This window comes from Gigantopelta aegis, chromosome 2 (genome assembly GCF_016097555.1).
Source record: "Gigantopelta aegis isolate Gae_Host chromosome 2, Gae_host_genome, whole genome shotgun sequence".
Taxonomy (NCBI): domain Eukaryota; kingdom Metazoa; phylum Mollusca; class Gastropoda; order Neomphalida; family Peltospiridae; genus Gigantopelta; species Gigantopelta aegis.
Window position 1 is genome coordinate 17326052 of NC_054700.1, and position 24255 is coordinate 17350306.

General features: G+C 35.8%; 1 protein-coding gene across 1 annotated transcript in view; it reads right to left on the reverse strand.

The window, feature by feature from the left end:
* Positions 1-3927: 3927 nt before the first annotated feature.
* LOC121382235 (calcium/calmodulin-dependent protein kinase type IV-like) overlaps positions 3928-24255 on the reverse strand; it is a 43891-nt gene continuing 23563 nt past the window's right edge. Inside the window, exon 11 of the mRNA XM_041511773.1 lies at positions 3928-5957. Within this exon, the coding sequence (XP_041367707.1) occupies positions 5820-5957 (138 nt within the window). The 3' untranslated portion in view covers positions 3928-5819. The remainder of the gene's footprint in view (positions 5958-24255) is intronic.

A 24255-nucleotide genomic window follows, 5' to 3' on the forward strand; every position in this document is an offset into this window, starting at 1 on the left:
CCCGAACGCCCGTGTACTGGCGATAGCAGTTTACGCTTATGTACAGCTAGAACAATAGTGTGACGTCACTGATGTGGATTAAATTGAGAGGGTTTCACATGCAGTCGTGTTATTTTGTTGATATATAAATTATTAAGTAAACATGACAATAATGCCCCCCCCCCCCCCCCCCCGAAAAATCCGGAAAGCATTATAGAAATTTAAAGAAAATTCTCTTCTTGACTGTTTAGGGAGTTTTAGACTATTAACTATTCAGTTGCCCCCCCCCCCCCCCCCCAACAAAAAATCCTAGCTAATCCAGTGTAAGGCCTTTAATACCATATGTAAAAAAACGTATTAAGCTACGACATAATACAAAACTTGCTCTATGTTTTTTAAATTATTATTATTATTATAGTAGTATTGTAATATAGTAGTAAATAGTAGTCGTCGACACCAGAGAAGCAATATATTATTATTAGTTAACACGCCTATTATGTGGACAAAACCTCCGACTTTGACATAGTTATGTCAAAGACTGGAATTCCTGAAATAGTGGTGGTGTTGGTGGGTGTATCTGCACTGTTTTGATTTATCTAATATATATGTACTGTATATAAAAGTTATAATATATATATTTTATATATACATAATAGTTATACATATATATAGTTTTATATAATCAAATATAAGTTTATATATACGCGTTTTATATATATAAAGTATTCTATATATATATATATATATATATATATATTGTCAGTAATATATATTTCTTTAGGTTACCGTGTATACATATATATATGTGTAACCCACTGAAATATGTTATGCCAGACAGAAATTGAGCTTAAAAATTTTAAACTGGCTCTATTTTTTATTTTGGTTTTTGGGTTGTGGGGGTTTTTTTTTCTTCGTTTATCAAAGTTTCGTAATATATTTTAAAACCACGAAGTAGCTGGGATATTAATAGCATGTTTTTCATTGATTTTTGTTTTGTACGAGGTGGGTATGGGTGAATGGGTGCAATTATTTAATTTAAGGTATATTAAACTACAAATGGTTAAATAAACACATCCTATTACACAACAAATACAACCTAATGATCGCTAAATACGTTTATTAATGCGTGAGGAAAAGTAGTATAATAACCACGTAATGGAGTCATCAATAGAAAAACATCAGTTTTTAAGTAAAAAAACGGCATGTATTAAAAATATACAAAATAAAACCATCAATACAGGTACATGTAACATAAACAGTAAAAATTGTTTTTTATTTTTAAACATTATAGAAAACAACACAAAAATATGGATTTTAAAACCACGAAGTATTTGGGAAATTAATAGCTACGTGTAAATATATTCTGTCCAAAAAAAAAATGGGAAGCCCAAAACCCCATTTAATTTAAGGTATATTAAAACAAAAAAAAAAAAAAACAAAAAAATTACACAACAAATCTCAACTAGATGAATTTATTTTAAATACGTTTAGACTCGTGTCGTTAGAGCTACAGTGGCGGGGGGTATAATAAAGGGTAATGGAGTCATCAATAGAAAAACTTGTACAATTACTGTAATTTATTAAAACGGCAAGTGGTGAAAATTACAAAATAAAACTCTGTGCCAATACAGGTGTTTCATGTAACATAAACAGTAAAAAGTCACCTCTAGCCCTCTCCTTATTGAAAACAACTGTAGGGGGGCATCTAGAGAGGGCTGTGTGTAATACTTCGTCGATCATCGAGGACCAAATGGTAGCCAGCTACCGTGTCTAAAATTCACGTTTTGTCTTAAATTCTGATGCCACAGAGCGTTAGTTTGACCGAGTCCAGTCATGACATTAAACTTACATATTTTTAACAAGTACTATAACATACACGTATTAATAAGGGGAGGGCTAGAGGTTACTCGAACTAGTCCACTGTGCAGGCGCGGATTCAGGCGGGGGCCCAGTTCCAGGCCCTATTTTTGGTGAAACAAAATATATTACAGAATACACAAAAATGCAAAGTTATCCCGTCCACCTGTCAAGGACCTTTAAATTCTATTTTCAAAAACTACAATGGGTTTTGGGCCTACTCTATTAAAAAATCCGGGATCTGCGCCTGGTGTGTGATATACATGTAGCTTGAGGTTATCTCCAGAACGTTGTTTCTACACAAACAAATGGTGGAAAACCACTGCATATTAGACATAGATGTGAAAGACCTTTAAAGTGTGAGATACTAAATAGAAAATAGCATATGATTCATGGCTGCCACATACTTTACACCTTTTAGTTTAAATTGTACTGAAATCATCAATCTAATTAAAATTAGCTCCACAATTACATGTGGATCTAACACCAACCAGTTGGAGCTCATGTCCACCAATCAAAACCTTTCTTGCAGAATCCTGCCAGTGATTTAAAACTAACAACACTGCGTAGTTCCCAATGTCCAGGTAACATTTCGTCTGTAAATAATAATTTAAATATTGACCAATCACACTTCGCCTTTTATAACGTTATTTGGGAGCATACAGATTCTAAAAAATATCGGGCGAGTTTATTTTAGTGGCCGCAGTACAGCGAACCATACCAATACGTACGGGGTGGGTTATCAGTCTTCAATTTTACATTAAAAATTATTTATTTATTTATAAAAAAACCCAACTAAATCAGTCTTCAGTTTTACATTACAAATTATTTATTTTATAAAATAAAACATGTTTTAAGGCATTCGTAATTCACACGAAACATTTTTAAATCACTGGCAGGATTCTGCAAGTAAGGTTTTGATTGGCTGGTGTTAGATCCACATGTAATTGTGGAGCTAATTTTAATTAGATTGTGAAATCATGTACATTAATAATTTTAATACATATTGTCAATATTGAATACATAAGTGTTAGCATTTAAAAACTGTTTGTACATATAATGGAGTGCAATATATATTAAATAGTCAATATATTTGTGAAATATGTTTGACATTTTTAATAAATGTTTACAGATTTGCATTAACTCTTTTAAATATTTAACAAATGTTTATAATAATATTTATAAAATATCTACAATATTTATTAAAAGTACAAACTACTTGTTAATTGCTATTGATTATTTTTTAAATACTGGCAATATTTATTTAATGCACAGTGATTTAAAGATAATTTAACCATGTCTAAATGACATTTAACTAAATACTACTAAAGTACACCTCAGATGTTCGAGTATTTCTTCCAAGATAAAAATAAATAACCAAATAAAGGGCACTCCTAAACTAAATGGGAATTAAAAAAAAAATTGGGGGTAGGGTGAAAGGGGTCTGTGATCAGCCTATACTACGGTAGTTGTGACCCTCATAAAAATCGACAAAAATCAAACGAACAATCAATCACAAACACACACACTTTTAAATTCACTGTACTAACTCTATTATCTATTTTTTTTAAAAATCATATAGAAATTCATAAAATTTTATATAGATACAACAACCATGTATTACAAAATATCACAGATAAAACTGCTAAGATATGTTACCGATATCACAGCTGGAAAATTAAAGCATTTCAAATAAAAGGCTATGAGAAAGATATACATGTACTGTATATCAAAGAAACATCTGAAAAGAAAAATTTGTTTATAATGACTTTTACTCAATAAAGAGTAGGCGAGGTACATGATACGCCCATCAAAAGTCCAGGATTGATCCCTGTCGGTGGACCCATTGGGCTATTTCTCGTTCCAACCAGTGCTCCACAACTGGTGTAACAAAGGCCATGGTATGTACTATCTTGTCTGTGGGATGGAGTACATGATACGCCCATCAAAAGTCCAGGATTGATCCCTGTCGGTGGACCCATTGGGCTATTTCTTGTTCCAACCAGTGCTCCACAACTGGTGTAACAAAGGCCATGGTATGTACTATCTTGTCTGTGGGATGGTGCATATAAAAGATCCCTTGCTGCTAATCGAAAAGAGTAGTCTGTTAAGTGGCGACAGCGGGTTTCCTCTCTCAATATATGTGTGGTCCTTAACCATATGTCCGACGCCATATAACCATAAATAAAATGTGTTGTTGCTCTTGTTATTGCCGTTGTTGTTCTTAAATTATTGTGACTGTTATTGTTGTCACTGTTATGGTTGTTGTCGTAATTTTAAAACTCCTAAGAAACAAGTGTGTGTTTGTATGTGTGCGTGTGTGTGTGTGTGTGTGTATGTGCATGTGTATGCATGTGTGTGTGCATGAATGTGTGCGTGTATGTGCATGTGTGTGTATGTATGTGTGTGAGTGTGTGCATGAGTATGTGTGTATGGGTGTGGCAGTTCCTGTGCAGGAATGATGAATGCATGTGGTTTTGTGTCATGCTCGCATTGGCCATACACATCGACGCATTCATTTTTTTTTTTTAAAAAGAACCCTCCTCCTGTGTGTGAACAATGCCAATGCTCCATCCCTGACATTACCAAATTTCTCTAAGGCAACAAAAGTTATTTTAAAAAAAAGATAACAAAAAAAAGGAAGCAAGCTTTGAATGCTTGTGAAAAAAATGTAAATAACTGTGAATTACCTCTAAACAGCTTCCTAGTACTGTGAAATGTTTGAATGAAAATCCTGACTTCGTACCTGTTGATTTTCACTGGATGTCAGCTTTCATTTACATCATTGTTTATCTGGCTTGGAGCTGGCCAGTTTGACATATACATTTGCAAGTAGAGAATTTCAAAAACGTTTTTGTTTTTGGGTTGGATTTTTTTTTTTTTGGTGTAGAAAATTGAAACATCTCTGCAAAAAAGTACTTCTGAAAAATGTTTCCATCATAAATATCCATTAAAAATTGTGTGTATTATATAACAATTCATGTATAAATATGACATATTACATAACATACTTTCTGCTTTCTTTGTACATAATGTATATTTCTAATGGTGATTGCAAGGAAAACACATTTATCAGGACAGGATAAACAATATTTCTGTTGTTTTTTGTCTGTTTTTCTTTCTTTCTTTCTTTTTTCTTTTCTTTTTCAAATTTAATATTACAAATTAAAATCATAATTGATAACAGGACCGTAAAGCCTGTGTCAAACTGATTCCAACAAAGTGGCATGTACCTGTATGTTTATAAAGATTCATGATATAACTCTTAAAACATTAAAACTGACTGCACACCCTCTCGAAAACAGTTACTGTAGCATTCTTCAACAGGTTGGGTTTTTTTTTTAAATATATGCAGTAGAAATAAAAGTGTTTCTTAACATTAAATTGCCATAAGTTATTGATCTGTGAATAAAGAATGTTGTACACATTATATTCTAACTTACTAATCTGCAAGTACATTGTATATAAAATCAGTGAAAACATTTGTATAGAAAGTGATCGATAGCTTTTTGTACACACTGGACATTGTCAGTTGCTGATATGAATGTGAATGAAGTACATGTAATTATTATACCCAATCACTTCCAAGTTCAGTGTCAATGAATGTCAATGAAAAGCTCTGCACACATTAGATTTTGTAATTAACGTCCATGTGTGAATGTTAACAACTTCTTCATACAAAACTACAAATTGAATGAAACTGAAACCTTTGTACACAATAACTGTGCGAATTCCTGAATGAAGTACATAACAGGAGCATTGTAGCAGGGGGAAGGTCTAACAGTGGCGACCAAAGTTTATAGTGGGGGTCAAGTCATGCTTTCCCCCTGAAAACATATTGAAAACAAAGAAAATTTGCTTGAGCAGGGAGGGGTTTCAACATCCCAACCCGTCCCCTGCACATGGGCCTGTTTTCACACAATCCATTGTATTTATTGAATAAATATTGTTTTGAGAAAAAGAATGGATGAAGCAATAGACTCTTAAGCTTCTGCCTTGACGTCTGCTGGGTTGACAGGTGGGGTTGGTGCAGCTTCTGGTTCAGGATTCATCAGTTTGCCCAGCTGACTGTGGATGTTGTGAGTGGCCTTGGCAAGAGCTCGCACAGCTTCGGTTGCAGTCTGCAGAAAATAAAGAAAAAAAAAAAAATTAAAGATTGATGAAGTGTGTTCTATTTGTTTAACATCACCACTTTAATTGCAACCTGCAGTAGACACAAAACCAAAAATTGAAGTTTAAAATTTATTTATTTAATGTCATCACTTCAGTTGCTGTGTAAAGCGCTCGGTCGATGCGTGGTCAGTCTGGGATCGATCCCTGTCGGTGGGCCCATTGGGCTATTTCTCGTTCCAGCCAGTGCACCACGACTAGTATAACAAATGTACTACCCTGTCTGTGGGATGGTGCATATAAAAGATCCCTTGCTGCTAATCGAAAAGAGTAGTCCATGAAGTGGAGACAGCAGGTTTCCTCTCTCAATATCTGTGTGGTCCTCAACCATATGTCCGATGCCATATAACCGTAAATAATATGTGTTGAGAGTGTCATTAAATAAAAACATTTCCTTCCTTTCAGTTGCTGTCTGCAGTAGACAAAGAAACAAAAATTAAAGTTGATGTTTATGTATTTAATATCATCACTTCAGTTGCAGTCTGAAGAAGAAAAAGCCCATTAAAGTTTGAAGTTTGTTTGCTTAACGTCACCACTTCTTGTTGCAGTCTGAATTTTTTTTTAAAGTTTTAAGTTTATTGTTTAATATCACAACCAGAGCACCTTGTTTGGTTAGTCAAAGGCTACTGGACTCAAACATTCAGAGGAAACCTGTCACATTTTTCCACGAACAGAAGGAAAAGAAAAGGTTTGTATGATAAATGTATTTTCCATTGCTATCTGTACTAAATTTGAACCAAGTTTCTGACAGCTCTAGTTAAAGTTAAATTGTTGTCGCAAAAGTACATCACGGTCTACCATGTTTTATATTATTTTAACATATTAATATATAATATTGTAATATTGTAATACATCCTGAATTGTAATGCACGTTTTATTTAATGTAACTTAATGTATACTAGTACTAATTAATATTTGTTTTGAAATATTTTATTGATCAGAAAAAAAGTCAAAAGGATTGCACAACAGGCAGAGCCTATATAAGTGCTCTCCTAATTAATTAATTAATTAATTAATATACTTCTTTTAAAAACTAAAAATTTCCAATAAATAAATGAGGCACTCTTTCCAGGGACTGCCTGAAATGTGTTAGTTTTATAACTATTATTAGACTTCCATAAGGTTACTGTTACATACTGCTCATTGAGACTGCTATAAGGTAACTGTAGGTTCTAATAGACCAAATCAATTCCTATTGCCGATAATGTTAACGTTTACTAATAAAACTGATATAAGCAGCGTTTACAGTACAGCAATAGAAAGTGTGGCACCTCACATCTAATCTACCTGCAAGAAAATGGGGGGTCACTTTCATTTAAGAGATTTAATTAATGTTTTTAATAGCAACCGTCATTTTTGCTGAAAATTGCACTTCCATTTTTGGGGGTACCCCGCATTAGTTTCAACCTCTGGTATATACTGCATAACAACTGTATGACAAATAAAAGTGTATTTATTTATTGTCAATGAATAATAGTATTTGCACAAATAATCAATGTCACATATTACTACCAATCACACCCACAGCTGCTTTTACTCCGTTAATTATTTTGACGGTGCACATCGAACTCTGACATGGAACTCTCTTCTTTGGTACTATGCAACCTATACCAAAAAAAATTATTTTTCAAAAAGTGTCCAATTGGGTGTTTTCATGACTATCAGGATCTTCTGTGTTCTGATATGATGTGACAACATAATTGAAAGTGTTGTTCCTACAGTGCAACCTGATTTAATGTACACCTCAGGAAGCATCAGTGTTATGCAAAGTTGTATACAAATGCAATGTATCATATTTAAAACAAATAATAAATAAAAATACTACTCTTGAAGATACATACTATGGGTTGGTTGTGTATACTTAGTTGTATATATAGTGTGTGCATGCATAGTCAGAGTCTCTCATTTCCAATAAATAATTACTTTAAATCTCATTTATTGCAGTGACCCTGTGTTTTGAAAGACTTTAATGGGCATATGATAAGAACTCCACTAGAAAAAAAGCATATTACATGTGGCATCTGAAATGCACACCACTGTATCCACAAATAGTAGTAAATTAATGTGGTACACATCATGGTGAGGAAAACACCCAAGGTATGGAATATGCTTGGATGTCAAGTCACTGAATGCAATATTTTCAAACCCGTCAGCCTAGTTGGTTTTTATATATGCATTATTAAATCCACTGACAGCTACCAATATACCTGTTGATATTTTATTAATAATCTTCAGTGATTGGTGTTTACAGACATGTATCTTATCTAGAGTTATCATTAGGGTTTTACATTTTTATTTTTTATTTGTCATGAGAAAAGCACATGCAAAGCATCCAAAGTGTGCGAAAGTCATTTTTCTTTAATTATATTCTGTTTTTACTGAATATAATATTTATATTGTATGCATTACTACAATCTGTAATGTAACAAATCATTTACATAGTAATATTGGAAAATATAGCTTTACAGGTGTGGTAATAATGGAAGATAATACTAACACATTAGCAAATGTGTCAAAATTGCTTTTGTACTTGGTATATACTTCAAATACTCTTACTATAGAAAACTCACTGAATATATGGACAAGATTTAATGAAATGACCTAAAGCTATCATTGCCAAGCTTATATTTGTGTACAAATAAAGAAGAGAATGCAAAATGGCTACACAGAACCCCCTTCTGTAGATTTTAATGTTTTTGCCAAACTCACAAAAACAATTGTTAAAAATTCCATATTTGCCTAAAACATAATTCACCAACCTAAGAAGTGTGTTAAAATTACAGCAGAAATCAGGTTATTTAAATATAGCATTCCAGAGTCAATTGCATTTGAATACACATTGTTAATGGAGATCTAAGAGATTAACCTAATATCAGCGTACATTATTTTTTAAATAAAAATGAATTATTACTAATAGCTTATTTCATCTTGCCTAGACTTATTATCCTAAATAAGATTAGTGTTGTATGACATATCCATCACCTTGGGTAAATAAGCTTTAAAATATTTTAAGTAAAAAATATGGGCCAAAATCTCCAATTAGTCAGCACAGACTTTTTTTTCAAACTCTATTCTCAGCAGTGCACAGTAAATTAATGTCAAGGTCAAGGTCATTATGAACTCCCATGCCTGAGTGTAACCTAATTAAGCAATTATGACTGTCAAATAACAGTAAATGGCACACTATATAAAATAATGATAATATAGTGAATATATGCTATAGGTTCTAATAGACCAAATCAATTCCTATTGCCGATAATGTTAACGTTTACTAATAAAACTGATATAAGCAGCGTTTCAACACACCCAGTAAGTACAGCAATAGAAAGTGTGGCACCTCACATCTAATCTACCTGCAAGAAAATGGGGGGTCACGTATCATTTAAGAGATTTAATTAATATTTTTAATAGCAACCTTCATTTTTGCTGAAAATTGCACTTCCATTTTTGGGGGTACCCCGCATTAGTTTCAACCTCTGGTATATACTGCATAACAACTGTATGACAAATAAAAGTGTATTTATTTATTGTCAATGAATAATAGTATTTGCACATGTCACATATTACTACCAATCACACCCACAGCTGCTTTTACTCCGTAAATATTTGACGGTGCACGTCGAACTCTGACATGGAACTCTCTTCTTTGGTACTATGCAAGATAACTGTAATTCAAACTCCCACAAGACTATATTGTATTGAAAAAACATGGTGATTCACAATCTCATATTTTTTTAAATCACAAATCTAACGGCTCTTAAAGACTGTCATAAGATTGTCAAAGGCCAATTCAGATCATCATGAGAAAAAAAAAGAGTTTGTTTTGTTTAATGGCACCACTAGAGCACATTGATTTATTAATCATCGGCTATTGGATGTCAAACATTTGGTAGTTTTAACATATAGTCTTAGAGAGGAACCCCACTACATTTTGTCCATTAATAGCGAGAGATCTTTTATATGCACCATCCCATAGACAGGATAGCACATACCATGGCTTTTGATATACATATGTACCAGTTGTGGTGCACCAGCTGGAATGAGAAATAGCCCAATGGGCCCACCGACAGGGATCGATCCTAGACCGACAGCGCATCAAGAGAGCACTTTACCACTGGGCTATGTCCCGTCCCCTCACCATGAGATGCTGTTAATTATAATCTTGATGGTAATTCAAACTGTTAAGAGGCCACCATTACATATTAATCATTCAGACTGTCAACGAGCTACCATCATGTTTAACAACTGTCATTCAGACTGTCAAGGAGCTACCATCATGTTTAACAACTGTCATTCAGACTGTCAGCGAGCTACCATCATGTTTAACAACTGTCATTCAGACTGTCAGCGAGCTACCATCATGTTTAACAACTGTCAATGAGCTACCATTATGTATAACAACTGTCATTCAGACTGTCAGCGAGCTACCATCATGTTTAACAACTGTCATTCAGACTGTCAGCGAGCTACCATCATGTTTAACAACTGTCAACTAGCTACCATTATGTATAACAACTGTCATTCAGATTGTCAACGAGCTACCATCATGTTTAACAACTGTCATTCAGACTGTCAGTGAGCTACCATCATGTTTAACAACTGTCATTCAGACTGTCAGCGAGCTACCATCATGTTTAACAACTGTCAACGAGCTACCATTATGTATAACAACTGTCATTCAGACTGTCAACGAGCTACCATCATGTTTAACAACTGTCATTCAGACTGTCAAGGAGCTACCATCATGTTTAACAACTGTCATTCAGACTGTCAATGAGCTACCATCATGTTTAACAACTGTCATTCAGACTGTCAGCGAGCTACCATCATGTTTAACAACTGTCATTCAGATTGTCAACGAGCTACCATCATGTTTAACAACTGTCATTCAGACTGTCAACGAGCTACCATCATGTTTAACAACTGTCATTCAGACTGTTAAGGAGCTACCATCATGTTTAACAACTGTCATTCAGACTGTCAACGAGCTACCATCATGTATAACAACTGTCATTCAGACTGTCAACGAGCTACCATGATGTATAACAACTGTCATTCAGACTGTCAACGAGCTACCATCATGTTTAACAACTGTCATTCAGACTGTCAACGAGCTACCATTATGTATAACAACTGTCATTCAGACTGCCAAGAAGCTACCATCATATATAACAACTGTCATTCATGGGCCTAATTCACAAAGGTCTCTTAGGCTCTGCCAGACAACAAAGCATCCTCTTTGCAAGTCTTTTGGCATTGCACTGCTAGATTGCAAATTTGTGAGACTTTAGCGAATTAGGCCCCAGATTGTTATGAAATCACCATTACACGTCATTCACAAGACAACTATTATAAAATGGTTACTGAGACTGTTTATGAGGCCACCACTGCATAAATAGTCTTTTTAAACCATGGTGAAGCTAACTTGTCATTCAGACTGATATGAAGCCACCATAACACAATAGCAGTCATTTAGCTTTTTACAAAACCACTATTAAAATGGTTACTGAGACTCATGGGGCCATCATGACATAATGCTCTGCCAGGAACATCATTACATAACAGTCATTGAGCCTGCCACAAGGGCACTATAACATTTGATCATTTAGAGGCCAATGCTACATAACATCCATTGAGCCTGCCACAAGGGCACTATTACATTTGATAATTTAGAGGCCAATGCTACATAACATACATTGAGCCTGCCACAAGGGCACTATTACATTTGATCATTTAGAGGCCAATCAATGCTACATAATGTTCATTGAACCTGCCACAATGGCACTATTACATTTGATCATTTAGAGGCCAATAAATGCTACATAATGTTCATTGAACCTGCCACGAGGGCACAATAACATTTGATAATTTAGAGGTCAATGGTACATAACATCCATTGAGCCTGTCACAAGGGCACTATTACATTTGATCATTTAGAGGCCAATCAATGCTACATAACATCCATTGAGCCTTCCACAAGGGCACTATTACATTTGATCATTTAGAGGCCAATGCTACATAACATCCATTGAGCCTGCCACAAGGGCACGATTACATTTGATCATTTAGAGGCCAATCAATGCTACATAATGTTCATTGAACCTGCCACGAGGGCACAATAACATTTGATAATTTAGAGGTCAATGGTACATAACCTCCATTGAGCCTGTCACAAGGGCACTATTACATTTGATCATTTAGAGGCCAATCAATGCTACATAACATCCATTGAGCCTTCCACAAGGGCACTATTACATTTGATCATTTAGAGGCCAATGCTACATAACATCCATTGAGCCTGCCACAAGGGCACGATTACATTTGATCATTTAGAGGCCAATCAATGCTACATAATGTTCATTGAACCTGCCACAATGGCACTATTACATTTGATCATTTAGAGGCCAATCAATGCTACATAATGTTCATTGAACCTGCCACGAGGGCACAATAACATTTGATAATTTAGAGGTCAATGGTACATAACACCATTGAGCCTGTCACAAGGGCACTATTACATTTGATCATTTAGAGGCCAGTCAATGCTACATAACATCCATTGAGCCTTCCACAAGGGCACTATTACATTTGATCATTTAGAGGCCAATGCTACATAACATCCATTGAGCCTGCCACAAGGGCACTATTACATTTGATAATTTAGAGGCCAATCAATGCTACATAATGTTTATTGAGCCTGCTACAAGGGCACTATTACAATTTATAATTTTGAGGCCAGTGCTACATAATGTTATTGAGCCTGCCACAGGACCACTAGGGCATACTAATCATTTAGAGACTACTATGGTACTATACAATGGTAATTCAGACTGTTTAAAGACGACTATTTCATAAATTATTTAGACACTATTAAATAATAGTTAATCTTACCAGTGTACTAACATAACGATCATTTATAGGTCACTACTACATAATGGTCATTCAGTCTGCTAATAGACCACTAGCTGTTAGTTTTATCTGATGAGTGGTGATTCAGAATGCCTTGAGACTTCGGTTATTATTAATAAATGTAGTTTCAAGGCATTCTGAATATGAATTAAATGGTACTTTAGACAGCCAAGAGACTATATATTGTTATTAAGTAATAATGCAAAACACAATAAGACTATTGTAACAGTTATTATGTAGAAATTTAGACCACTGAGCAACAATTGTTATCAAATGGCAATTCAGACCACCAAAAGACTACTGCAATTAAATGGCAATTAATTCAGACCAAATAGACAATAGATTGTTAAATGGCAATTCAGACAAAGGACTACTGTTATTAAAATGGCAATTCAGACCACAAAGCGACAATATAACTGACATTTCAGGCCATCATAAGGGACTACAGCTACAAATGTATTAGATGTTAATTCAGACCACCATAAAGGACTACAGCTATTAAATGGCAATTCAGACTACCATAAGGGACTATATATATATATATATATATATATATATATATATATATATATATACAGCTAATAAATGGCAATTCAGACCACCACAGTGGACTACATGCAGCCATTAAATGGCAATTCAGACCACCACAATGGACTACCACTATTAAATGGCAATTCAGACCATCATAATTACTACAGCTATTAAATGGCAATTCAGACCACCATAATTACTACAGCTATTAAATGGCAATTCAGACCACCAAGAGACAACAATACTGCAATTACAGAGGGATCGAGTTCAGTTCCAATACCCCTAACAAGCACATCACACACACACACACACACCCCCTCACCCAATAAATGAAAATTAATAGCGAGAAGGTGATGGTAATGGGACCATGCCTCCACCCCATCACACGTTTTTTTCCAGACAGCTGGTGCATGCTTCAGTATGTGCCCTCTCCCTCACCAATTTAAAATATTTGGCTAAACCAATGTTTTTATGTCCATTTCATTTGTGCCATTGGACGTGTTGCTTAACTAGAAAGGAAAGGAATGTTTCAATGTTTATCGACACCCTAGCAAGCTGAATAATTGATAGCTATTGGATATCCAAAATATGGCTGCAACATTTGGTCTAGGAAGTAAGAAAAAGATGTCCCTATAACCAGGTCCATAAGATCAATATCTGAAAGGGGGTTGGGGCAAGAGGGGGCACAACCTTGATTTATCTTTATATTTATATCGAGCAGGACAAAAAAACCTCTGCCAGACAACAAAGCATCCTCTTTGCAAGTCTTTTGGCATTGCACTGCTAGATTGCAAATTTGTGAGACTTTAGCGAATTAGGCCCCAGATTGTTATGAAATCACCATTACACGTCATTCACAAGACAACTATTATAAAATGGTTACTGAGACTGTTTATGAGGCCACCACTGCATAAATAGTCTTTTTAAACCATGGTGAAGCTAACTTGTCATTCAGACTGATATGAAGCCACCATAAGACAATAGCAGTCATTCAGCTTTTTACAAAACCACTATTAAAATGGTTACTGAGACTGTCATGGGGCCATCATGACATAATGCTCTGCCAGGAACATCATTACATAACAGTCATTGAGCCTGCCACAAGGGCACTATAACATTTGATCATTTAGAGGCCAATGCTACATAACATCCATTGAGCCTGCCACAAGGGCACTATTACATTTGATAATTTAGAGGCCAATGCTACATAACATACATTGAGCCTGCCACAAGGGCACTATTACATTTGATCATTTAGAGGCCAATCAATGCTACATAATGTTCATTGAACCTGCCACAATGGCACTATTACATTTGATCATTTAGAGGCCAATAAATGCTACATAATGTTCATTGAACCTGCCACGAGGGCACAATAACATTTGATAATTTAGAGGTCAATGGTACATAACATCCATTGAGCCTGTCACAAGGGCACTATTACATTTGATCATTTAGAGGCCAATCAATGCTACATAACATCCATTGAGCCTTCCACAAGGGCACTATTACATTTGATCATTTAGAGGCCAATGCTACATAACATCCATTGAGCCTGCCACAAGGGCACGATTACATTTGATCATTTAGAGGCCAATCAATGCTACATAATGTTCATTGAACCTGCCACGAGGGCACAATAACATTTGATAATTTAGAGGTCAATGGTACATAACCTCCATTGAGCCTGTCACAAGGGCACTATTACATTTGATCATTTAGAGGCCAATCAATGCTACATAACATCCATTGAGCCTTCCACAAGGGCACTATTACATTTGATCATTTAGAGGCCAATGCTACATAACATCCATTGAGCCTGCCACAAGGGCACGATTACATTTGATCATTTAGAGGCCAATCAATGCTACATAATGTTCATTGAACCTGCCACAATGGCACTATTACATTTGATCATTTAGAGGCCAATCAATGCTACATAATGTTCATTGAACCTGCCACGAGGGCACAATAACATTTGATAATTTAGAGGTCAATGGTACATAACACCATTGAGCCTGTCACAAGGGCACTATTACATTTGATCATTTAGAGGCCAGTCAATGCTACATAACATCCATTGAGCCTTCCACAAGGGCACTATTACATTTGATCATTTAGAGGCCAATGCTACATAACATCCATTGAGCCTGCCACAAGGGCACTATTACATTTGATAATTTAGAGGCCAATCAATGCTACATAATGTTTATTGAGCCTGCTACAAGGGCACTATTACAATTTATAATTTTGAGGCCAGTGCTACATAATGTTATTGAGCCTGCCACAGGACCACTAGGGCATACTAATCATTTAGAGACTACTATGGTACTATACAATGGTAATTCAGACTGTTTAAAGACGACTATTTCATAAATTATTTAGACACTATTAAATAATAGTTAATCTTACCAGTGTACTAACATAACGATCATTTATAGGTCACTACTACATAATGGTCATTCAGTCTGCTAATAGACCACTAGCTGTTAGTTTTATCTGATGAGTGGTGATTCAGAATGCCTTGAGACTTCGGTTATTATTAATAAATGTAGTTTCAAGGCATTCTGAATATGAATTAAATGGTACTTTAGACAGCCAAGAGACTATATATTGTTATTAAGTAATAATGCAAAACACAATAAGACTATTGTAACAGTTATTATGTAGAAATTTAGACCACTGAGCAACAATTGTTATCAAATGGCAATTCAGACCACCAAAAGACTACTGCAATTAAATGGCAATTAATTCAGACCAAATAGACAATAGATTGTTAAATGGCAATTCAGACAAAGGACTACTGTTATTAAAATGGCAATTCAGACCACAAAGCGACAATATAACTGACATTTCAGGCCATCATAAGGGACTACAGCTACAAATGTATTAGATGTTAATTCAGACCACCATAAAGGACTACAGCTATTAAATGGCAATTCAGACTACCATAAGGGACTATATATATATATATATATATATATATATATATATATATATATATATATACAGCTAATAAATGGCAATTCAGACCACCACAGTGGACTACATGCAGCCATTAAATGGCAATTCAGACCACCACAATGGACTACCACTATTAAATGGCAATTCAGACCATCATAATTACTACAGCTATTAAATGGCAATTCAGACCACCATAATTACTACAGCTATTAAATGGCAATTCAGACCACCAAGAGACAACAATACTGCAATTACAGAGGGATCGAGTTCAGTTCCAATACCCCTAACAAGCACATCACACACACACACACACACCCCCTCACCCAATAAATGAAAATTAATAGCGAGAAGGTGATGGTAATGGGACCATGCCTCCACCCCATCACACGTTTTTTTCCAGACAGCTGGTGCATGCTTCAGTATGTGCCCTCTCCCTCACCAATTTAAAATATTTGGCTAAACCAATGTTTTTATGTCCATTTCATTTGTGCCATTGGACGTGTTGCTTAACTAGAAAGGAAAGGAATGTTTCAATGTTTATCGACACCCTAGCAAGCTGAATAATTGATAGCTATTGGATATCCAAAATATGGCTGCAACATTTGGTCTAGGAAGTAAGAAAAAGATGTCCCTATAACCAGGTCCATAAGATCAATATCTGAAAGGGGGTTGGGGCAAGAGGGGGCACAACCTTGATTTATCTTTATATTTATATCGAGCAGGACAAAAAAACCTGCACCCACATTTTAATCTTCAAAAGGGGGTGGCCTGTGCCCCCTGCCCATTAGTCCTGCTAACATGGCTACTCTTTCCTAAATTGGTCCTGCTAACATGGCTACTCTTTCCTAAATTGGTCCTGCTAACATGGCTACTCTTTCTTAAATTGGTCCTGCTATCATGGCTACTCTTTCTTAAATTGGTCCTGCTATCATGGCTACTCTTTCCTAAATTGGTCCTGCTATCATGGCTACTCTTTCCTAAATTGGTCCTGCTAACATGGCTACTCTTTCCTAAATTGGTCCTGCTAACATGGCTACTCTTTCCTAAATTGGTCCTGCTATCATGGCTACTCTTTCCTAAATTGGTCCTGTTAACATGGCTACTCTTTCCTAAATTGGTCCTGCTATCATGGCTACTCTTTCCTAAATTGGTCCTGTTAACATGGCTACTCTTTCCTAAATTGGTCCTGCTATCATGGCTACTCTTTCCTAAATTGGTCCTGTTAACATGGCTACTCTTTCCTAAATTGGTCCTGCTATCATGGCTACTCTTTCCTAAATTGGTCCTGCTATCATGGCTACTCTTTCCTAAATTAGTCCTGCTATCATGGCTACTCTTTCCTAAATTGGTCCTGTTAACATGGCTACTCTTTCCTAAATTGGTCCTGTTAACATGGCTACTCTTTCCTAAATTGGTCCTGCTATCATGGCTACTCTTTCCTAAATTAGTCCTGCTATCATGGCTACTCTTTCCTAAATTAACTAATATAATACAATGAATATTTAAAAGGACAAATGTGAACAAGTGATACGGTGGAAAGGAAAGGAATATTAAATTTGTTGACAACACCTCAGCATGTTTCCAAAGTACAGCTATTTAGTGTCTTAAAGGCATACTGCCATGGATTTAAGGACCATCTAAAAATGGATAATATCTAAAAATTACATTAATTGTTGAAAACCAAATTTAGCTATTGCATCACCTTAACTGAACTATAATGGAGTGAAATCCATGTCAACCCTCTCGGCAATTTTAGTTTTTGAATTATGGACCATTGCCATATTTTATTTTTACAAAATGTCATTAATAAATGGAGTATGGTGGTTATGAAGATGGTTGAATAAAGTACATTTAGGGACAAATCAAATTATTTTTGTTCAGGTAATACTTTGTTAGACCATTAAATAGGTCAGTGGTCTGTGACAGTATGTCTTTAAAATGACATTCAAAAGAAAACCAATTGCTGCCTCATAGACACATGCATGCTCGTACTAAAATGTTCACAGTTTGAAATGTATTTTTAACATAAACATTCCCATAGACAGGACAGTACATACCAAGTTCCATCCACCTATATCAATCCATTCATTCAAAACATACAAAATAGATCATTTTAATTTGTGTTATTTTGTGATTAAAAACAAACAAAACTTTCCTACTTGCACCTGTGGATTTAACTTTAACTGAAGTGTGAATCTATATAACACACACATTTGTGCAATGGAATTTGTAAAACACTGGTACCTATGACAAATGATTGATTTGAGCAATGGAATCCAAAAACATAGTTATATATTATGTACTTATCACAGGTGTAGGAAGGTGCCAAAAAGTATGTGAATGCATATATATATATGGCACATGTCCCCAACCCCCACCCCCCCCCCCCCCCCCCCCCCCAACTTCCTACTCCAGTACTTATGACAAAATGACTGAGGCTGCTGATATTCCTATATAAATTATTTCACCCTGTCGTAGAACAAGATGACTTTTATTTTAATGTTATAAATATACATATATGTTCTTGTGAAAAATTACTTTTCCCCTGGTCTAGATTACTTCAGATTGCATTTAATTGTTTTCTGTCTGTGCAATAATGGATTTTTTCCTTTTCAATTGCCTTGATAGCTATTCTAAATCAGGGGGAAATTACTTTCACCATATCGGTTAGTGACAATATAACTTATTAATTTGGAAAATAATATGTATAGTTGCACAGTTTGTTTAGAAAAGTTCAAAAAAGAAGAAGAAAGAAATCAGACAATAAATAAATTAAAATAAAATATGTTTGTAAAATATGTATCATCTCTGTATATATAAAAAAAATCTGTGACATAACTCTATTTTCTCTGCATTTATTATTCATAATAAAGGTATATGGTTCATGCCTTATAGGGACTGACTTTGAAATAAGCTGGTCCAAACAGAACCATGTGCAATTTGAGACTTTTTTTTAATGAGTATATGAATTCCAAATTCATTTTTAGTTCAGCAGGGATTTAAGTACATGTATATAAATTTAATGGTGATTTTTGTTGGTTGTACCATGCATATATATAATATATATATATATATATATATATATATATATATATATATATATATATATATATATATATATATATATATACATACATGTATAGATATATGTATATGTGTATATGTATATATATATATATATATAACACATGTATATATACATGTATATGTGTATATATATATATACTGAACCGCAAAAGAAACGCGAGATTTTTAAATGTCATTTCTATATGGTAAATTATAACAATTTATTTCGGGGATGTAACTGTCAATATTACAAGACATGCTGGTTTATGACTGAGACCCAAATTGCAGGTACCCTTTCAACTTTCCATGAAACGACACGCCAAAACGCACCTGTCTCGAAGGCCGTGGGTGGCAGTCGCAAACAATTGTCATGAAAACCGAAATGCACGTGCATCTCATGGAGGTTATGGGTATAAAAACCAACTTGAACCGCGTTCCTGGCATTCGTAATTTGCACGCATCAGGTATGACCCGATTGTCAGCAGCGCAGAGAGAACAAGCTATCGGCCGATTGCAAGCCGGGCAGCGTGCCCTGGTTGTTGCTAACGCTTACAATGTCCATGTCAGCACCATCCATCGTCTACAGCAGCGGTACATCAACACCAACAGCACTGCAGACAGTCACCGCAGCGGGCGCCTCCGGGTGACCACGCCCAGGCAGGACCGCTACATCAACCGGCAACACCTCTATGATCGCTTCAGAACGGCCAGCATGACAGCTCGCGTGACCATTGGCACTGGACAGCGACCCATCAGTGACGACACGGTACGACGTCGACTGGCCGCCAACAAACTGTTTTGCCGACGTCCCGCTCGAGGACCTGTCCTCACCGCCCGCCACCGTCAGACACGACTACAGTGGGCTACACAGCACCAACATTGGCGGCATCAACAATGGAGGTTGATAGTCTTCTCTGACGAGAGCCGGTACTGCGTTTCCAACTCGGAAGGCAGAGTGAGGGTGTGGCGTAGGAGGGGTGAACGCTACAGAGACGCATGTGTCCTGGAGAGAGACCCGTGGGGTGGCCAAAGCATCATGGTTTGGGGTGCTATAGGCCTGAATCAGAGAATTGGGCCCCATTTGTTCCAAAATGTTGGTGCAGGCAGAGGGAATGGCATCACAGCGCAGCGCTACGTTGACCAGATTCTAACACCTCACATAGTGCCCTTCTTCACGCGTCACCATAACCACGTGTTCCAGCAGGATAATGCTCGCCCCCACACGGCCAGGATCATCATGGACTTCCTGCATCAGCACAACATCAGAACCATGCCGTGGCCGGCTCTCAGCCCTGATTTGAACCCGATTGAACACCTGTGGGATGAAATCCAGAGACGGCTTAACCAGGTGGTCCCACGGCCGACAACTCGTGTGCAACTGGAGGCAGCTTTCCTGAGAGTGTGCGCACAGGTGCCAGTGGCTTTTGTGAACCGCCTCATGCACTCCATGTACCGACGGTGTATGGCCGTTTTGAACACCCAGGGAGGACATACACGGTATTGAACATGTCACGCCCTACAATCTCGATGTGCTGGATCCCCCCACTACCTGAACACAGGCAAACGACCCAGAGACTGTGGTCAAAGTGCATCCAATAAATTGACTTTATCAGATTTTTCAAAGTTTATCTTTGATATTAATAAATTGAAACATATTTTCTCAGCCACACATGTGTCGCATTTCTTTTGCGGTTCAGTATATATATATAATCGTTATCATCACACACAAAAAATTCTGCGGAATGAAATATCTCGCCTACCTGAAACTGATTTGGTGTAACTCGTAGTTAAATCCTTTTATTTTTAAATTTAACTTATAAAAAACAGAAGAGCACATTATACATTAAGAGAAACATTTATAGATCAAACTAATTACATTTGATTGATCTAGGACTTATAGTTCGTGAGATACGGAAGTAGATGTGAAAACTTAATATCAAGCTCATTAAAAGCTAAGTATTCTTAATTAAAAATTAAAATTTAAACATTTAAATGTTTTAACATGCATTGAAATGAATATGCATAGATCCATGTACAAGAGGTTTCAATGGTCCTGGGCTAATAGTTTGTGTCAAATAGAGTCAGATGCAAAAACTTATAATGATGAAGCTGAAAGCAAAAGATGATACCAATGGTGCTGATTCCACATTCAGAAGGAAGGAATGTTTTCTTTAATGATGCACACTCAACACATTTTAATTATTGTTATATCAGGGGTGGGAATTGGTAAACTATAAAAAAAAGATGAAATCTAGAGGGGTCCCGGAAATTCTTGAAATCCTAGGTTAAAATCTGTGCCATCTGACACATTTTGGAGGAAAGGACGATTAAAATGCAAGGAAACACAATGTTCCATGATAGGAAAACAGCTGATCTGACGAGAATTCCCACCCCTGCTATATGGGTCTGGCATTTTGTTACGGAACACACAAATAATGAGAGAGGAAACCCATTGCTGATCAATAAGCAGCAAGGGATATTTTAACAATCAAAAGATACTTCAAAATTAAACATGATTTAGCTTTTATTATTTTTTAACTTTAATTATAAGCCTAGGATTGTCTGTTTTATCGGAGTATGAACGAAAAAAAAAGCATGGTTAACATTTGTGTGAACAGCTTCACACGCACAGTTCGCACATGTTTTTGGGGTTTTTTTTCCATACCCTGGTGAACCTAAAGGAAACAAAGAAGGCAGACCTGTCAACCCTCCCGGATTCCGCGGGAGTCTCCCGGTATTTGATCAAATCTCCTTTCACCTGTGCGGGAGACAGTTTCTCCTGTTAAATGACATTTTTGTAAACATTAAAAAAAATCGATCCTCTTTTGTCAAAATAACATAAGGGAAGTAACTCACCTTTTTTTCCTCATTCGGAAAATGTCGACTACTTTCGGTTTCTGAGAATGTAACAGGCCGAATTGTCCCGACCTTTGCCGAAGTGAGAATTGTGGGATAGCCTATTTATATTGTTAAAAAAGCACATGGAGTTTATAAAATGACATGATATTATAATGTTTGTTATCATCGTAATGGCTACGAAGCGTGTTTGAATTGTAAAATGTCTTCCCACTGGATTACATAATGCAACTATGACGAATCTGAACTGCCAGACTCCGAGTTGACAGCGATACACACGATGCTTGTTAAAATCACATGTCACAGCAAGACAACGAAAAGACCAATTAGCTGTATAAACATACTTGTGTCAGTTAATTTTGTATGTTTGTGCAGTAAAATGTTGGTTATAAGGGTACTCTTCAAGAAATTATTCTTGTACGATTAAAAAATGTTGTGTTTGACATTGACATAAAGTTACTCACGGAAATGGGTATAATTCCGGTATATTTCACACGATGTCCGTAATGAGGTTTTACTTATGATTAATGAAAATACAATGTTTATTGCATCATTATAATGATTTTAAATAAGTACCACGCCACCGTTCCTCATTATAGTAAAAACTGAATATTAATTTATAAAATTTATATAAATTTGTCTTTGTTACTTAGGTACACTAACCACAAATGATAATGTAACGCAACCTGTAAGGCTGTAAGTGTAATACCGTAAATGTACTAATTAATTTTTTTATTTCTTGTTCATGTTCTTAACATTTTTGGATAAAATATTTGTGTTTTTTTTAAATATGTATTAAATCATAATAATATTTAAAACTTTAAAAAAAAAAAAAAATGTGTTTTTGTTGTTTTTTTTAATGCCAAGATCTAAGGTTAAGAAGTATATATGACATTATATAGTATTCATATAACTTATTGTAATAATGTTTTTTTTTAATCTTGCGATTTTGGGTTAAATTGTGTGAATTTAAAAAATCTCCTGCTTTTTGACAAAATCTCCTGCTTTTTCAACACACACCTCCTGCTTTCTCTTGACTAAAGGTTGACAGGTCTGAAAGAAGGATCCTTAAATAATTTCATTACTGGTACAACAGGCACCTGAGATTACATTTTTTAAATACTGCATAAATTTGTGATCCATTATTATTTTTATGCATGTGCATGTAACAGCACAAGCATGTGACCTAATTTATTTAATTGACATTTTTATGTGTAGTAAACAAGCATTCTGGGAGTACCTCCCGCCTGTTACCAACCTCGGTTGGACTGCTGGTACGTGCTCCCTTGCACCTGCCAGTGCAGGTGGTCCCTCCTTCACCCCTCATCCTTTCCTGTCCTGGACAGAGGAGCCGGCCTTAGCCAGCTCTTGTTCCCAAGACAAGCATGCGCTACAACAGCTTGCTCTGAATGTGCACGTTAACTCCTCGGTTACGGTTTACAGAGTACTGCTAAAACAATATAAAACTTTTACTAGGCCTTATAAATTTGTAAATATCTTCTACGTTCGAGGGCAATAACTCTGTACAAAATGGTCAAATCCACATGAAAGTCGAACTTGATCTGTAACTCTGTATGATAAACGTACACACATGCAGACCTCTGAGAATTCAGAATCTGGCCCCGTGCTTATAAACCTTAAAGTCTAGACTTTAATAAAGTTCAGACTTTAACGTCATTGCAATGCCATTCAAATAGCATTACGTTAAAGTCTGGACTTTATCAAAGTCTAGACTTTAAGTTTTATAAGCACGGGCCCTGGTGTCCCATTTATCATTTACGCAGAAATAAATCCATGTCACCCATTTCCCTTTTGCGCAACCTGGCCGTTATATTCATGTAAATGGTGCTCAGAATTTTTGCAAAAAAATTAAAAATAGTTTACACAAAATTAGATTTGCGCAAGCAATGCACAAACGATACG